The 16,096-nt window shown below is 39.5% G+C and overlaps 1 protein-coding gene across 3 annotated transcripts in view; it reads right to left on the bottom strand.

Annotated features, from left to right (window-relative positions):
- The window catches only part of DENND1B (DENN domain containing 1B), a 256,636-nt gene extending 240,885 nt beyond the window's left edge, over nt 1-15,751 (bottom strand). For all 3 annotated transcript variants that reach the window (XR_010024876.1, XM_063114157.1, XM_063114160.1), the window contains exon 1: nt 15,691-15,751. Coding sequence is in view for 2 of the 3 variants with exons in the window: in XM_063114157.1 (XP_062970227.1) it covers nt 15,691-15,719 (29 nt within the window). In the remaining variant the exon portion in view is untranslated. The remainder of the gene's footprint in view (nt 1-15,690) is intronic.
- Nucleotides 15,752-16,096: the final 345 nt, after the last annotated feature.

The raw sequence follows: 16,096 nt of genomic DNA, 5'->3' as shown, positions 1-16,096 counted from the left end.
TTCCCCAGTGAACACGCTTGGGGCCTTTGTCAAAGATCAGATGGCAGTAAGTGTGTGGGTTGATTTCTGGATTCTCTATTCTATTCCATTGATCAGTGTGTCTCTTTTTATGCCAGTACCATACTGTTTTGGTTATTATAGCTTTGTAGTATAGCTTAAAGTCAGGTAGTGTTATGCCTCCAGCTTTATTTTTTTTGCACAGCATTGCTTTGGCTATGCGTGGTCTTTTATCATTCCATATAAATGTCTGGATAGTTCTTTCCATTTCTTAGAAAAATGTCTTTGGAATTTTGATGGGGATTGCATTGAAATTGTATATCACTTTGGGTAGTATGGACATTTTCACTATGTTGATTCTTCCAATCCAAGAGCATGGGATATCTTTCCGTCTTCTTGTATCCTCTCTAATTTCTCTCAGCAGTGGTTTGTAGTTCTCATTATAGAGATTTTTCACATTGTTGGTTAACTCAATTCCTAAGTATTTTATTTTTTTGGTGGCTATTGTAAATGGGCAGGCTTTCTTGATTTCTTTTTCTGCATGTTCACTATTGGAGAATTAGAAATGCAACTGATTTTTTTGTGTTGATTTTGTATTCTGCTACTTTGCTGAAATCATTTATCAATTCCAAGAGTTTTTTTGTAGAGGTTTTAGGATGATCGATATACAGGATCATGTCATCTGCAAACAGGGACAGTTTGACTTCATCTTTTCCAATCTGGATGCCCTTTATTTCCTTCTCTACTCTGATTGCTCTGGCTAGTACTTCCAACACTATGTTGAATAGGACTGGTGAGAGTGGGCATCCTTGTCTAGTTCCTGTTCTTAAAGGAAAAGCTTTCAGCTTTTCCCCATTCAGGATGATATTGGCAGTGGTTTTGTCATATATGGCTTTAATTATGTTGAGATACTTTCCCTCTATATCTAACTTATAGAGGGTCTTTGTCATGAATGAGTGTTGAACTTTATCAAATGCTTTTTCAGCATCTATAGAGATTATCATATGGTCCTTGTGTTTGAGTTTATTAATATGATGTATCACATTTATTGATTTGCATATGTTGAACCAACCTTGCATCCCTGGGATGAATCCGACTTGATCGTGGTGAATAATTTTACGTATGTGTTGCTGTATTCTGTTTGCAAGTATTTTAGTGAGGATTTTTGCATCTATATTCATCAAGGATAATGGCCTGTTGTTTTCTTTTTTGGTTATATCTTTACCTGGTTTTGGTATCAGGATGATGTTTGCTTCATAGAATGAGTTTGGGAGATTTGCGTCTGTTTCAATCTTCTGGAATAGTTTGTAAAGAATCGGTGTCAATTCCTCTTTGAATGTTTGGTAAAATTCTGCTGCGAATCCATCTAGTCCTGGGATTTTCTTTGTTGGGAGTCTTCTGATAACAGCTTTAATCTCCTTTATTGTTATTGGTCTGTTCAAATTTTCTACGTCTTCATGGTTCAGTTTTGGGAGCTTGTGTGTGTCCAGAAATTTATCCATTTCCTCCAGATTTTCAAATTTGTTGGCGTATAGTTGTTTATAGTATTCTCGAATGATTCCTTGTATTTCAGATGAATCAGTTGTAATATTGCCTTTTTCATTTCTAATTTTTATTTGAGTCTTCTCTCTTCTTTTTTTTGTTAGCCATGCTACTGGTTTGTCAATTTTTTTTATCTTTTCAAAAAACCAACTTTTTGATTTATTGATCTTTTGTATTGTTTTTGGGTTTCAATTTCTTTCAGCTCTGCTCTGATCTTAATGATTTCTTTCCATCTGCTAACTTTAGGTTTGTATTGTTCTAGTTTTTCTAGTTCTTTAAAGTGAAGTGTTAGGTTGTTCACTTGCCACCTTTCCATTCTTCTGAGGTGAGCATTTAATGCAATAAATTTCCCCCTTACTACTGCTTTTGCAGTATCCCACAGGTTTTGGTATGATGTATCATTATTTTCATTAGTTTCAATAAATTTTTTGATTTCCTGCTTGATTTCTTCTTGGACCCATATGTCATTGAGTACAATGCTGTTTAATTTCCATGTGTTCATACACTTTCCAGAATTTCATCTGTTATTGATTTCTAGTTTTAATCAATTATGGTCTGAAAAGATACATGGGATAATTCCAATTTTTTTGAATTTATTGAGACTTGATTTGTGACCTAATATGTGATCTATCCTGGAGAATGATCCGTGTGCTGATGTGAAGAATGAATATTCTGAGGTTGTTGGATGAAATGTTCTGTAGATATCGGCCAAGTCCAATTTGTTTAGAGTATTGTTTAGATCTTGTGTTTCTCTACTGATTCTTTGACTAGATGATCTGTCTAATATTGACAGTGGGGTGTTCAGATCCCCTGCTATTATGGTATTAGTGTCTATTTCCTTCTTTAGGTCCAATAGAGTTTGTTTTATAAATCTGGCTGCTCCAACTTTGTGTGCATACATATTTATGATTGTTATGTCTTCTTGATGGATCAGTCCTTCTATCATTATGTAGTGTCCCCCATTGTCTCTTTTTATGGTTTTTAGTTTAAAGTCTATTTTGTCAGATATAAGAATAGCTACTCCAGCTCACTTTTCTTTTCTGTTTGCATGGTAAATCTTTTTCCATCCTTTCACTCTTAGTCTATGTGAATCTTTATGGGTGAGGTGGGTGTCTTGGAGGCAGCATATAGTTGGGTCCTCCTTTTTGATCCAGTCAGCCAGTCTGTATCTTTTGATTGGGGAATTTAAGCCTTTTACATTAAGAGTTGTTATTGAAAGGTGTTGAATTATTCCTAGCATTTTATTGGTTGTTTGGTTGTCTTAGGTGTCTTTTGTTCCTTGCTTTCTGATTTACTGTTTGGTTTCTGTGTTTGTTGGTTCCTTAGGTTGTAGATAGCATTTTTGTTTGATTGTTTTCTCTTCATGAATGCCATTTTTATTATACTAGTGGGTATTGATTTTTCTTGGGGTTTTATGGCAGTGGTAGTTATTTTTCAGGAACCAAACCCAGTACTCCATTGAGGATTTCTTGTAAGGGTGGTCGGGTGGTTGTGAACTCCCGCAGTTTTTGTTTGTCTGAGAAATATACTATTTGCCCTTCATTTCGTAAGGATAGCCTTGCAGGGTAGAGTATTCTTGGCTGGCAATCTTTGTCTTTTAGTATTTTGAATATATCATCCCATTCCTTTCTAGCTTTTAGGGTTTGTGATGAAAAGTCTGATTTTTGCCTGATTGGGGCTCCCTTTTAGGTGATTTGACGCTTCGCTCTTGCAGCTTTTAAGATTCTCTCTTTGTCTCTGAGTTTTGCCAATTTGACTATAACATGTCTTGGAGAAGGCCTTTTGGGGTTGAGTACGTTTGGAGATCGTTGAGCTTCCTGGATCTGAAGATCTGTGATTTTTCCTATACCTGGGAAGTTTTCTGCCACTATTTTGTTGAATATGTTTTCAATGCAATCTCCATTTTCCTCCCCGTCTGGAATACCCATGACTCAGATATTTGAGTGTTTATGGTTGTCTGATATCTCTCTCAGATTTTCTTCAATGTCTTTGATTCTCTTTCTTTTTTTTTTCTGCTTGTGGTATTTCAAACAGCCCATCTTCAGGTTCAGAGGTTCTCTCTTGAACTTCGACAAGCCTGCTTGTTAAACTCTCCGTTGTGTTTTTTATTTCACTGAATAACTTCTTCAGTTTGGCAAGTTCTGCTACATTTTTTTTCAGGGCATTGATTTCCCTGTACATTTCCTCTTTCAGGTCCTGTATACTTTTCCTCATTTCATCATGATATCTAGCTGAGTTTTCTTGTATCTCATTCAGTTTCCTTAGAATTATTACTCGAAATTCCTTGTTAGTCATTTCAATGGCTTCTTGTTCTATATGATCTAGTGTTTGAGACTTATTAACTTTTGGTGGTGTACTTTCTTGATTTTTTGTATTTCTGGTATCTGTTTTTTGATGTTTATTCATTGTGGCAGGGGGTTTCACAGTCCACCAGTTTGAGACTATTGACTAACTAAGATGTTGCTGTGGTAGCCAATTTTGTATGGCTACCTGTGTGACTGCTCAGTTGGCCTCTAGTGCCTTGTGTGTGTGGTTGCCTCTGGTCTTGGGTCTCTCAGGGGAGCCACCTCTCTGGTCAGCTTGGACTCTGCTGGGCTGCTGGATCACGGGGCAGTACCACATGGTGTGTGGTCTCTGCTGAGCTTCCACTTCCCTTGCAGGACTTCTCCCTGTTCCGTGCACTCTGGCCTGGGCTGCTGGATCATGCAGTGGTGGCCCCACAGGGTGTGTGGTTTCTGTCAAGTCTCAGCTTCCCTAGCCGGATGTTTCCCCACTCTGTGCATGCTAGGCTGGGCTGCTGGATCTCGCAGTGGCAGCCCCACAGGGTGTGTGTTTTCTGCCAAGTCTCCGCCTCCCTAGCCAGACGTCTCCCAGCTCTGTGCACACTGGGCTGGGCTGGGATGTGTCTTCTGCAACCCTCGTCTATCAGCCGGGCCTTCAAGACCCTGCTCGGCACCGCCTCGCCCAGGAAGTCTACCAGGTTTCTGCTAGGCGCAGACGACTGGTTGCTCTGGGTGCCTTTGTAGCACTGTGTAGATCTTTCTCGGGGCTTATCACCTTCCTCCTGGTATCGCGGTTATTTGTGTACCTGTCTTATCTCCTTCATCAGAGCGTGAGCTCCTCGGGGGAGGATCCCGCAGCACACGGTTCACCTTTGAATCCCCCTGGTGTGGACCAGCTCCGGTGCCCACCCGCAGTCAGCTCTCCGGCAGGTTCAAGCGAACTAGGGAACGCTTCAACCACACTATTCCTAACCAGAGATTGGTTAGGTGTTTTTCCGAACTAGTGGTTGCAGAGATGGTATCTGCCTCCTGGTAACAGGAAGTTTACCGGGAGCCAGAGCCCAGGGTGCGGTGGAGTGACAGTCGGCCCATCCCGTACTTCCTTGCCCTCCTGACACTGGCTGGGGACGCCCCATGCCACCAGCCCTGCCAGAGAACCATGGAGGGAGTGGGAGGGGAGGCCGGCCCACAGGCCCCGGAAGCCCCGCACCGGGGCAAGGAAGTGGGAAGGCTCAGTGAGGAGCCGAGCCAGGCGAGAAGGACAGGCCCGGCTGAGCCAGGCCGGAGCCGCCACCACCTGAGAAAATGGAGGCAGCCCCGGGGCCGGTGAGTGGCCCGGTGGGGCAGGTGGAAGCCAGGTGGGCATCTGCCCGCCGAGCAGGGCCAGGCCTGGGGTCACTCACGGGGCTGGGCCAGGCCTGGCGGCTCCCTCTCTGTCTCTGCATCATCGCCGTCCCTGTCCTCGGCCGCCACCACCTCGGGCTACTCACTTGGTCCCACAGCGCAGCTCGAGCGCTCCCAGGTATCTTCTTTTATGCCGGCCTGAAACCTCGAATCCTGAATTGGGCAGCTGGCCGCTGCAGCTAAGAAACAGTTCTTTTCCTGCTCCACACTTCAAAGCTGTTGCCTGTAAATGAGGCAGCCTCTCCTGCCAAGGGCAAAGTGGCTGTCAGCCCCCACAACCGGCCACCAGCAGCGGTCCTTCCTTAAGAGACGGCAAGAGGATCTCTACAGCTTTTTTGACGTCTTCTCTTCCCCCCACCACCCCACTCCCCATGATATTCCCACTTTGAACATCCAGACAGAAAATCAATATAGAAACAGACCTGAACAACACTTTAGACTAAATAGACCTAACTGACATATATAGAGCATTCCATCCAACAATAATAGAAAACGCATTCTTTTCGAGAGCACATGGAATATTCTCTAGGATAGATCATATATTAGGTTACAAAACAATTCTTGGCAAATTTATGAACATTAAATTCTATCAAGTATCTTTTCTGACCACAATGAAACTAGAAATCAATAACATGAGGAAAATTGGAAAATTCACAAATATGTGGAAATTAAACAACACACTCCTGAAAATGCAATGAATAAAAGAGGAGGTCAAAAGGGAATCAAAAAATATCTTGAAACAAATGAAAATGGAAACACAACATATCAAAACTTATGTGATGCAGCCAAAGCAGTTCCAAGAGTAAATTTTATAACAATAAATGCCTATATTATGAAAAAAAAAAAAGATCTCAAATAAGTAACTTAATTTACACCTCAGGGAGCTAGAAAAAGAAGAACAAATTAATCCCAAAGCTAGCAGAAGGAAGAAGTTAATAAAGATTAGAGCATAAATAAATAAAATAGAGACTAGAAAAGTAATAGAAAAGATCAATTAAATTGAGTTGTTTTTTGAAAGATAAACAAAATTAACAAAACTTTAGGTAGACTAACTTTTAAAAAGACTCAAATAAATAATATTATAAATAAAAAAGGACATATTATAACTGATACTATAGAAATATGAAGGATCATAGGAGACCAATAGGAAAAATTATATGTCAACAAATTGTATAGCCTAGAAAAAATGGATAACATACAACCTACCAAGACTGAGTCATAAAGAAACAGAAAATCTAAAAAGACCAATAATGAATAAGAAGATTGAATTAGTAATGAGAAATCTCCCATCAAAGAAAAGCCCAGTACTTGATGGCTTTCCCTGTGAATTCTACCTAATATTTAAGATAATGTCAATCCTTCTCAAACTCTTTCACTCAGTCTAGCACTTACCAGACCAGCACTTACTCTGATACTAAAGCCAGACAAGGACACTACAAGAAAAGGAAATTATAGGCTAATATCTTGATGAACATAGATGCAAAAAACCTCAACAAAATACTAGCAAATCAAATTCAACTGAAAATTTAAAGGATTATACACGATGATAAAATAGGATTTACCCCTGGGATGCAAGGGTAGTTTTACACAAATCAATAAATGTGATACACTATATTAACACAATTTTTTTAGTCCTTTTTCTGTTGCTTTTAACAATATAACTGTAACAGGGTAATTTATAAGAAAATGAAATTTATTTCTTACAGTTTTGGAGCCTGGGAAGTCCAAGTCTGGGGGCATTTGGTAAAGGCCTTCTTCTTGGCAGGAACTCTCTACAGAGTCCAGTGGCAGTGCAGGCAATCACATGGCAAGAAAGGCAAGAGCATTTTTATGTGCTCTTTTTATAAAACCACCACTCCACACCCATGATAATGATAATCCATTCATGAGGGCAGAGCCCTCACAATCCAATCACCTCCTAAAGGCCCCACCTTTCAACACTGTCACACTGGGGATCAGTCTTCCACATGAGCTTTGGTGGGGACAAACATTCAAACCATATCAATGATGAAAGAAAAAACTATATGATCATCTCAATATATGGAGAAAAAGCATTTAACAAAATTCAGCACCCTAAGGCTACCTGGTTAGCTCATTTGGTTAGAGCATAGTGCTGATAACACCAAGCTCCAGGGTTTAATCCCTGTACTGCCCAGCCACAAAAAATAAAATAAAATAAAATAATTCAACACCCTTTTATGATAAAAAAAAAAAAAACTCTCAACAAATGATGTATAGAAGGAAACCTCAACATAATAAACACCATATGTGACAAGCCCATAGCTAATATCATACCCAATGGTGAAAATCTTAAAGCTTTTCCTCTAAGATCAGGAACAAGGCATAGGTGCCCATTCTCACCACTTCTATTCAATATAGTACTGGTAGTCCTCGCCAGAGCAATTAGGCAAGAAAAAGAAGTAAAGGCACCCAAATCAAAATGGAAGAAGTAAAATTGACATTGTTTGCAATGACATGACTTTATATACAGAAAACCCTAAAAACTCCATTGTCTCACTCCATTCCTACTGCTGTAACAAAATACCAAAGACTGGGTAATTTATAAATAATAGAAATTTGTATGTCATCGTTCTGGAGGCTGGGAAGTTTATGATTATAATATCAGCACATTCAGTGTCTAGTGAAGCTTTGCTCTCTGCATCCAGGATGGCACTTTGTTGCTGTGTCCTCACGTGGCAGAAGACGGAAGGGCAAAAGGGACTAGGGTGCTACTTTTGACCTTTGTAATAAGGTTACTAATCCCATACCTAGGTCATTAATCACCTCCTAAAGGCACACTTCTTAATACTATCATATTAGTGATTAAGTTTCAACATATGAATTTAGGGGGACACATTCAGACCATAGCATCCACCAAAGAACGTGTAGAATGAATAAACAAATTCAGCAAATTGCATGATATAAAATCAGCATACAAAAATTAGTAGCATATCTGTACACTAACAAATTATCTTAAAAAAGAAATTTAAAAAACAATCCCAGATACAATAGCATAAAAAAAGAAACTTACAAATAAGTTTAAGCAAGGAGGTGAAACATCTGTACATTGAATACTTCAAAACATTGATGAAAGGAATTGAAAAAGACACAAATAGAAAGATATCCCATGTTGATGAATTGGAATAATTAATATCATTTAAATATCCATACTCCCCAGCGCAACCTACAGATTCAGTGCAATGCCTGTCAAAATCCCAATGGCATTTTTCACAAAAATAGAAAAAACAATCCTAAAATTCATATGGAATCACAATAGACCCCAAATAACCAAAGTAATCTTGAGCAAAAAGAACAAAGCTGAAGGTATTACAGTACCTAATTTTACCAAGCTATAGTAATCAAACTAGTATGATTCTGGCATAAAACCAGACATATAGACCAATGGAACAAAACAGAGAGAGAATAAATAAATTCATGCACTTACATTTAATTGATCTTTGATAAAGATGCCAAGGACACACAATGGGAAAAGCATAGTCTTTTTAAAAACTGATGTTGAAAAAACTGGATATTCACAAGCAGAAAAGTGAAATTGGGTACTTATTTCATATCATATACAAAAATCAATGCAAAATGGATTAAGACTTAAAACATAAGACCTGAAAACTTAAAGCTCCCAGAAAAAAAAAACTTATGGAAAAAGCTTCTTGATCTGGGTAATGATTTTTTTTGGATATGACTCCAAAAGCAAGGTAATGACAGCAAAAACACAGTGAGATTGCATTAAATTAAAAGTCTCTACACAGCAAACACTCAATAGGGTGAAGACACAACCAACAGAATGGGAGAAAATATTTGCAAATCATCCATCTAAGTGATTAATATCTAAAATATGTGAGGAATTCAAACAGCTCAATAACAAGAAAGCAAATAATCTGATTTAGAAATGTGCAAAGGACCTGAATATACATTTCTCAAAAAAAGACATAGGAATGGTCAACAGGTATATGAAAAAAATGCTCAAACATCACTAATCATTAGGGAAATACAAATCAAAGCCACTATGATATATCACCTCACAGAGCCTGGCCAGTTGGTTATAGCACAGCCTTGTAACACCAAGGTCAAGGGTTCAGATCACCATACCAGCCAGGGGCCAAAAAAAAAAAAAAAAACCGAACAAAAAAGAGATATCACCTCACAGCTGTTAGAATGGCTATCATCAAAAAGACAAAAGATAAGCGTTTGTGAAGATGTGGGGAAAAAGGGAACACTTGTATACTGTTGGTTGAAATGTAAATTGGTACAGCCATAATGGAAAACAATATGGAGGTTCCTCAAAAAATTAAAAATATAATGATCCCACAATCACACTACTATGTATATAGCCAAAGGAAATGAAATTAGTATATCAAAGAGATATCTGCATTCCCATGTTTATTGCAGCATTATTCACAATAGCCAAGATAGGAATCAACCTAAGTGTTCATGAATGGATGAATGGATAAAGTGTGATTTTATATATACATACATATGTGCATATATAAAGGAATATTATTCAGCCTTAAAAAGAAGGAAATTCTGGGCTGAGCCCGTGGCGCACTCGGTAGCGTGCTGCGCTAGCAGCGCGGCGACGCTCCCGCCGCCGCGGGTTCAGATCCTATATAAGGATGATCGGTGCACTCCCTGGCTGAGCGCCGGTCACCGAAAAAAAAAAAAAAAAGAAGGAAATTCTGCCATTTGCAACAACATGTATGAAACCTGGAGGACATGATGCTAAGTGAAGTAAGCCAGGCACAGAAAGACAAATACTGCATGATCTCACTTACATGTGGAAGCAAAGAATAAGCAGTTGCCAGAGGGGTGGGGAGTGGGGACCATGTTTCAAAGAAGAAATCAAAAGGGAAACTACAAGATATTTTTAACTCGAACATGACTTAAAAAGTCATGTTGGTCAGAGGGCACAAAAGTTTCAGTTATGTAGGATAAGTAATTTTTGGAGATCTAATGTACAGCACGGGGACTATAGTTAACAATACTCCAGAGAGTAGATCTTAAATATTCTCACCACTGACACACACACACACACAAAAAAAAAAAATGCAAAAAGTATCTATGTGTGAGGTAATGGATATGTTAATTAGCTCGGTTGTGGTAATCATCTCACTATGTATATGTATATCAGTACATCGTGTTGTACACCTTAAATATATACAATTGTTATTTGTCAATTATACCCCAGCAAACTTGGGGAGGTGGGGAGAAAGAATATGCTAGAGAAAGACATGATTATCATGAAAGTACAGGAGTGGCAGTTTACATTTAGTATTGTGTGCATCACTACTTTCCATGATAGCTGTCAAGCACACCGCAATGAGATTTCAACTTTGAGACACATGTAAAGAATCTCACAGAATACCTCCTGTGATGCAAGCTTTCATCCAGAGCTTACAGTTAAAAGAAATTTGTTTTAAATTTCTTTCCATTTCTCTTTTCATAAGAAACATAATATAAGGATCAGTTTCAATTTACTTCTGTGCCACAGTGTAATTTTTAATAATGTTCCCTTTTACTCCAAAAAGTGTCACAGGTTTGTATAACATGTTTGTGATCTTGTTGGGTATAGTTGCCTATTACTTGAACAGAGAAAGGGAAAGCAGGAAAGAGGAAAATATTTTGAGAGCCAATTATGTGCCAAGAGATTTATTATATGTTTTGCATATATTTTTCATTTCATTCTCACATTGAGTGAGACCAGGTTTTCCTCCCTTTCTTGTAGATTGGACTTGGAAACTTAAGTTCCCCAATGTTACACAAATGGGCTTCAAACCCAAATCTTTCTGGACCCTAAGCCATCAAAGCACACAATTTTAATAGAAGTAGCATAGTTAGACTAAATAAGCAGGTCAAGTTGTAGCAAAAATAAAGAAATAAATGCCCTAAACTCCCAAAACCTAACAATCTAAATTTCTCAACTGTTTTTTAAACAGAACACCAGCAGCTCAGCTACTCTCCATGAGTTTCTTTAATCACTCAATTAAAATATCCTCAGCACACCTGTTGCAGGCACAAAACATCAAGACTCAAATTAATCTCCAAACAATAATGCCACCTGTCAATGTCCCGAGGCAGCATTTCTCCTCAAGTAATAACAGCCTGGTGCTTGAGGTCTGTTACTTGCTGAGTCCCACCTTGCTGTGGCTTCTCATACAGCATGTAAGAAGTGTCGGCATCATTTTTCTTCCCCTTCCATGCCTGTGCTCTTACTGATCTGCCCCATTTGGATGTCCTTTCCTCTCCTTCCTACCTGTCCTTCAAGATCAGGCTCAGGTCCTACCTCCTCTGTAGAAACTCTTTCCACTGGTTCTGGTCCACAGTACTGTGTCTCCTTTGTGTTCCATGGCACTTTTAGCCTATTTCCAGCCATTTAATATTTAAACACTTACAACTATAAATACCTTAAGGGCAGGAAGTATGACTTCTAGTGTGTGTGTTTGTGTCCCCTCTGGAAAATCCAATGTAACTTGGAAGTCATTTAGTATTCAGTAAATATTTACTGATGGATTAATACAATGATGTGACAACCACCAGGCAAAGAAGGTAAGAATGATAAACTGTCTGTCGCAATTCTGAAACCCTTAAGACTGGACTTTACCATTTCTAGGATGAGTTCATTTGTAAAACTTCATTGTTTCCATAAAACTTTGAAAAAACAAAGGCATTTGGCTCAATATATAAAATTATGCTTGAAAGATTGAAAAAGCAAAGAGACTTAATGAAAAATATATCTAACATGAATATTAACTGATAAGAATTTTTCTGTAAAAAAAGTTTAAATCAATAAAATCAAAATGGCTTAGGATATGAGTGCTTAAGAAATTATTTTGTTATCCTAATAATGTGAGGGAGGGGAGGAAAGCAGCTCCTCTTAGTAAATAATAACAATATATCAGTTAATGAAGTTTAGTGATTTTCCCCCAAAGGCATCGGATTAACTAACCCTAGCTAATTTAAGGTCTTATGCCTTCCAGACTCTTCTGCTTCTCTTTTTCACAAACTTTTACTAAACCTACCTACCATTTCATTCATTCATCTATTCAACAAATATTTTTGAGTACTTATTTTCCCAATTTCTAGGTATAAAAGACCATAGTGACTGAACTGCATATCCATAGAGCAATGAGTTGTAAATCTCTCACAATTGTAGATCATCTCGGCGCTGCCCCTTAGTCACACCTACGGCTTTCAGCCTGATGAATTGTTTGCAGCAGGCGTGGCCAGCATAGAGGTGGAGTTGTTATGAGCATTTTCTGTGTTAAGCGGTGGGGGTTGCCCCTGCTGTTCCCTTCGGCTGGCTGGCTCCTCTCAGGGTGTTGTTAATGAAATTTAGTCTCCCGTCACATGGGCTTCTGAACTTGCAGCAGCTACTCGCTCATGATCAGGAGTTTATTGACAGAATAGCTAAGCTCTAACGCTTATGACTTCAGTAAAGTGATAGATTCCTCAACAGAACTTTGACCAGTATGACTCACCAAACAGCTTCTGCCCTGTCATGGATAGTGCTGTTTTTTAGGTAGCAAAAAAACCCACTACTACTCTTCTCTCACTAACAAATACACCAACAGTTTTCTTTTTCTTCAGCATTTCACTGTGTTGGATCTCTCGCTCCCTCTGAAGTTGCATTTAAGCCTCTATTCCCTCTGCAGCACATGAGGCACACAGTAATCCCGATCTCTCACCGTGCATTTACACTAGCAGGTCTATCAATTAACACGTTTCCAGCACACCTGTTACCTACAGAGCTTGATATCTGCATTCAAACCCTCGCTGGATGTATTCTTTCATTGGAAAACCTGTATGTAACTTAGTGTGTGCAGTTTTATATTCACAAATTGATGGAGTGAATAGTCTCCTAGCCCATCATCAGGCAAGTTAACCATTCAAACAATAATATATCAGCTACCTGGTATATTCCCATCGGTGTTTTTTTTTTAAACACCACCCCTAAAAAACAAAATTTCTATCATGACTGAACTCACAATTTCCAGATTGAAAATCACCAATTTTAATACTAACCTTTTTTCTCCTACAATGATTTGCTTGCTGTTAGAGTTTAATAATTGCCAAATATTTTTGTGGAAAATTTTTACAAATGTAATACTTTTAAAAAACAGGTATGATACTGAATAGACTAGAAAGGATATATGAAATCATTTTTAAAGCAGGGGCTAATTTTGGAAATTGATTTAAATAATTTATGATTCTATAAAGATTTTACCATTGATCTCACTTAAGCTACCTTGGACTTTACCTTCCCATGACCCCATGTTATTGTCTCAGATTTCTACCACACCTTTGCCTAAAGACCAATTCAGAGATACATTTGCTTCAATATCATCACGTTAGAATCTCAGGCTCTGCTGCCGCAATTGTGGCAGCAGCCTTCACAGAGGCCCACAATTGGGGACCAAAGTAGGGCTGAGCATGAGCCACCTGAGCACAACTTGGATCTGACACCCAGAGGAGGACTGGAGAGGGGGGAGTAGTAAGGTTGTGCCGGGGACTGAGACCTCACCTGTGTGAACCCTTAACCCTGCCCTGCTCACCTTGGAAAAGCCCTGAGCAAGAACCATGGCTACATCAAACTTTGTAAGGTACAGGCAGCCCAGGACGTCTCCAAGAAGATCATCAGACCACAGAATCACATCCGTCTCACTGCTGACAACCTTGTGCTGAAACTATGGGATGAAAGTTTCACCCAGGGAAGTGACAGCCTCATCAAGGGTAAGAAATGAGCCTGGTGACCAAGAACTCCACCCCCACAGAAGAGGTGGATCTGTTTCTCCTCCAGTTTTTGAGGAGCCAGCTAGGGGTCAAGCATACCCCCAACCTGTCCCCATATCATGTGATGGTCCCCTCCGCACCCATCCTCCCAAGCCCGCTTGGATTAAGGGAGACTGAAGACCACTCATTTTTCAGGGGAATGACTTTCCTCCTCCCTGTAGTGTAGGGGTGTTGGGACAGTGTGTGATTTCTCAGTGATTTCCTATAGCGTGGTTCCTCCTTCGAGGCTGGAAGGTGATAACCACCATCCCCGGAATGAATAGATTTTTATTACTTAAAAAAAAATCTCAGGCTACACAACATAGTTTATGTGAACCAATGTGGATTCAGCCTCCTCTCTCAGCCACTAAGAGGGTAATGTGTGTAGAAGTAGGTGGAAAACTTCCTTACTGGAATCCTATACTTTCTCTAAAGGCTTCTCTTTCTTTTTTTAGTCTGTCACATCAATCAGTATTACACTCTGAAAAATAAATACTCAGCCAATGCTAGCAAATTAGAAGCATATTCATTTGCTTTAGTTGTTAGGTATAAGGGTGTCAAAGAATCATTAAAACATACTCACCAAATTCACATATTGGTAAGTTAGATCCCTCAGTCACGGACCCAGAGGCAACAAAAAGCCCATGGAAACAACTGCAGTCCCCTTACCACCCTGCAGTGCACCAGTGCCTGAGGCACACAGCTCCAGCTGTTTACAACCATCCAGGATTTCAAAATTGTACATCCTGTTTGAAAGTTCATGTGTGCTCATAGCTGTATTCCTCGCCACAGTTACAGAGCAAGAGCAGATCCCAGTTGCATGAAAAGAAGGGAAGATGGGAGTGGGCAGTAGAAAGAAAGTGAAGTAAAATCGGTAGCCTTGAGAAGCACAGTCACCTTTGGTGAGGGAGAGGCAGCTGGAGAAGATACTGCCAGGAGGAAGTCAGGGGAATGGATGCCCTGATCACGTTCTCTTCCTTCAATCCCAGATCTCCTGTTGCAGCCTCCCTGGGTTGGAACCAACAGAAACCAGACAGCACAAGAGCCTGTCCAAGTCAGTCTGTCAGGGCAGCAAGCAAAGTGAAGAAAGGTGGAGAAGTGATCTGAAGGAGCAAATAGAAGACACTCAGCTGTATTAGTCCGTTTTTGTTACTTACAACAGAATACTTGGAACTGGGTGATTTATAAAGAAATGAAATTTATTCCTTACAGTTTCTGAGGCTGGGAAGTCCAAAGTCCATGTGGTGGTGACAGTGACCCAGGGGTCTCACATTGCAAGATGGTGGAAGCAGAGAGAGCAGAGGGAGAAAGACAGACTCTCTTCTTTTAAAGCCCTCAGAACCGTGCCCCTGACCACCATTTTTAATCCATTCACTTCTGTACGGTCCTACAATCCAATGACCTCTTCAAGGCTCCACCTTTCAATTAACATAATAGGATTTCCCATCTGCTTAACAGTCACAGTGGGGGCTAAGTTTCTAATACATAAAACCTGGGGGACACAATTCAAGCTTCAATGAGTTTTGGGGGGACATAATTCAATCCTCTCCATCAGCCCATTGTCCATTTTGTATTATTTGATATATTAAAATACCTCATATCTTTTAGAAGTAAGCAAGTTATCAGTCCTAAATTCAAAACTGAAACATAGTAAAATAGGAGCAAGATGTCATTTACTTACTTAACTTTAGCCTGTGTTCCACCCAGCATAAAAGTAGTCCATGAGGGAAACGATGAAAAAGAAAAAAGTCTTCTTGCTGGCATGCTTGTCCATATTCCGCTTCTTCAGTTTCTCCAGCTTGTTATTCCTATTTCTTGCCCTTGCTATTTCTTTATCCTCATGACCCATGCACTTATTTATAACACCCAAAGAATGACAAGTATCATGCTTTCCTCCAATTCTTCCTGTATTTCCTTGTGCCTGGGCCTTCTTGAGTGACAGTTAACTAACACTGAGTTATATACTGTATCACTGTGCTGATCACCAGCTTTCAGTGTCCATATCTTTTAAATGGATTGGTACTCTATAAAGTCCTTGTGCATGTAGCTTAAAGAATGACACTACTACTCATGCTCTTACCTCAGAC

The sequence above is a fragment of the Cynocephalus volans genome, chromosome 11 (genome assembly GCF_027409185.1).
Source record: "Cynocephalus volans isolate mCynVol1 chromosome 11, mCynVol1.pri, whole genome shotgun sequence".
NCBI classification, from domain to species: domain Eukaryota; kingdom Metazoa; phylum Chordata; class Mammalia; order Dermoptera; family Cynocephalidae; genus Cynocephalus; species Cynocephalus volans.
This window is presented reverse-complemented; position numbering and strand designations above follow the sequence as displayed.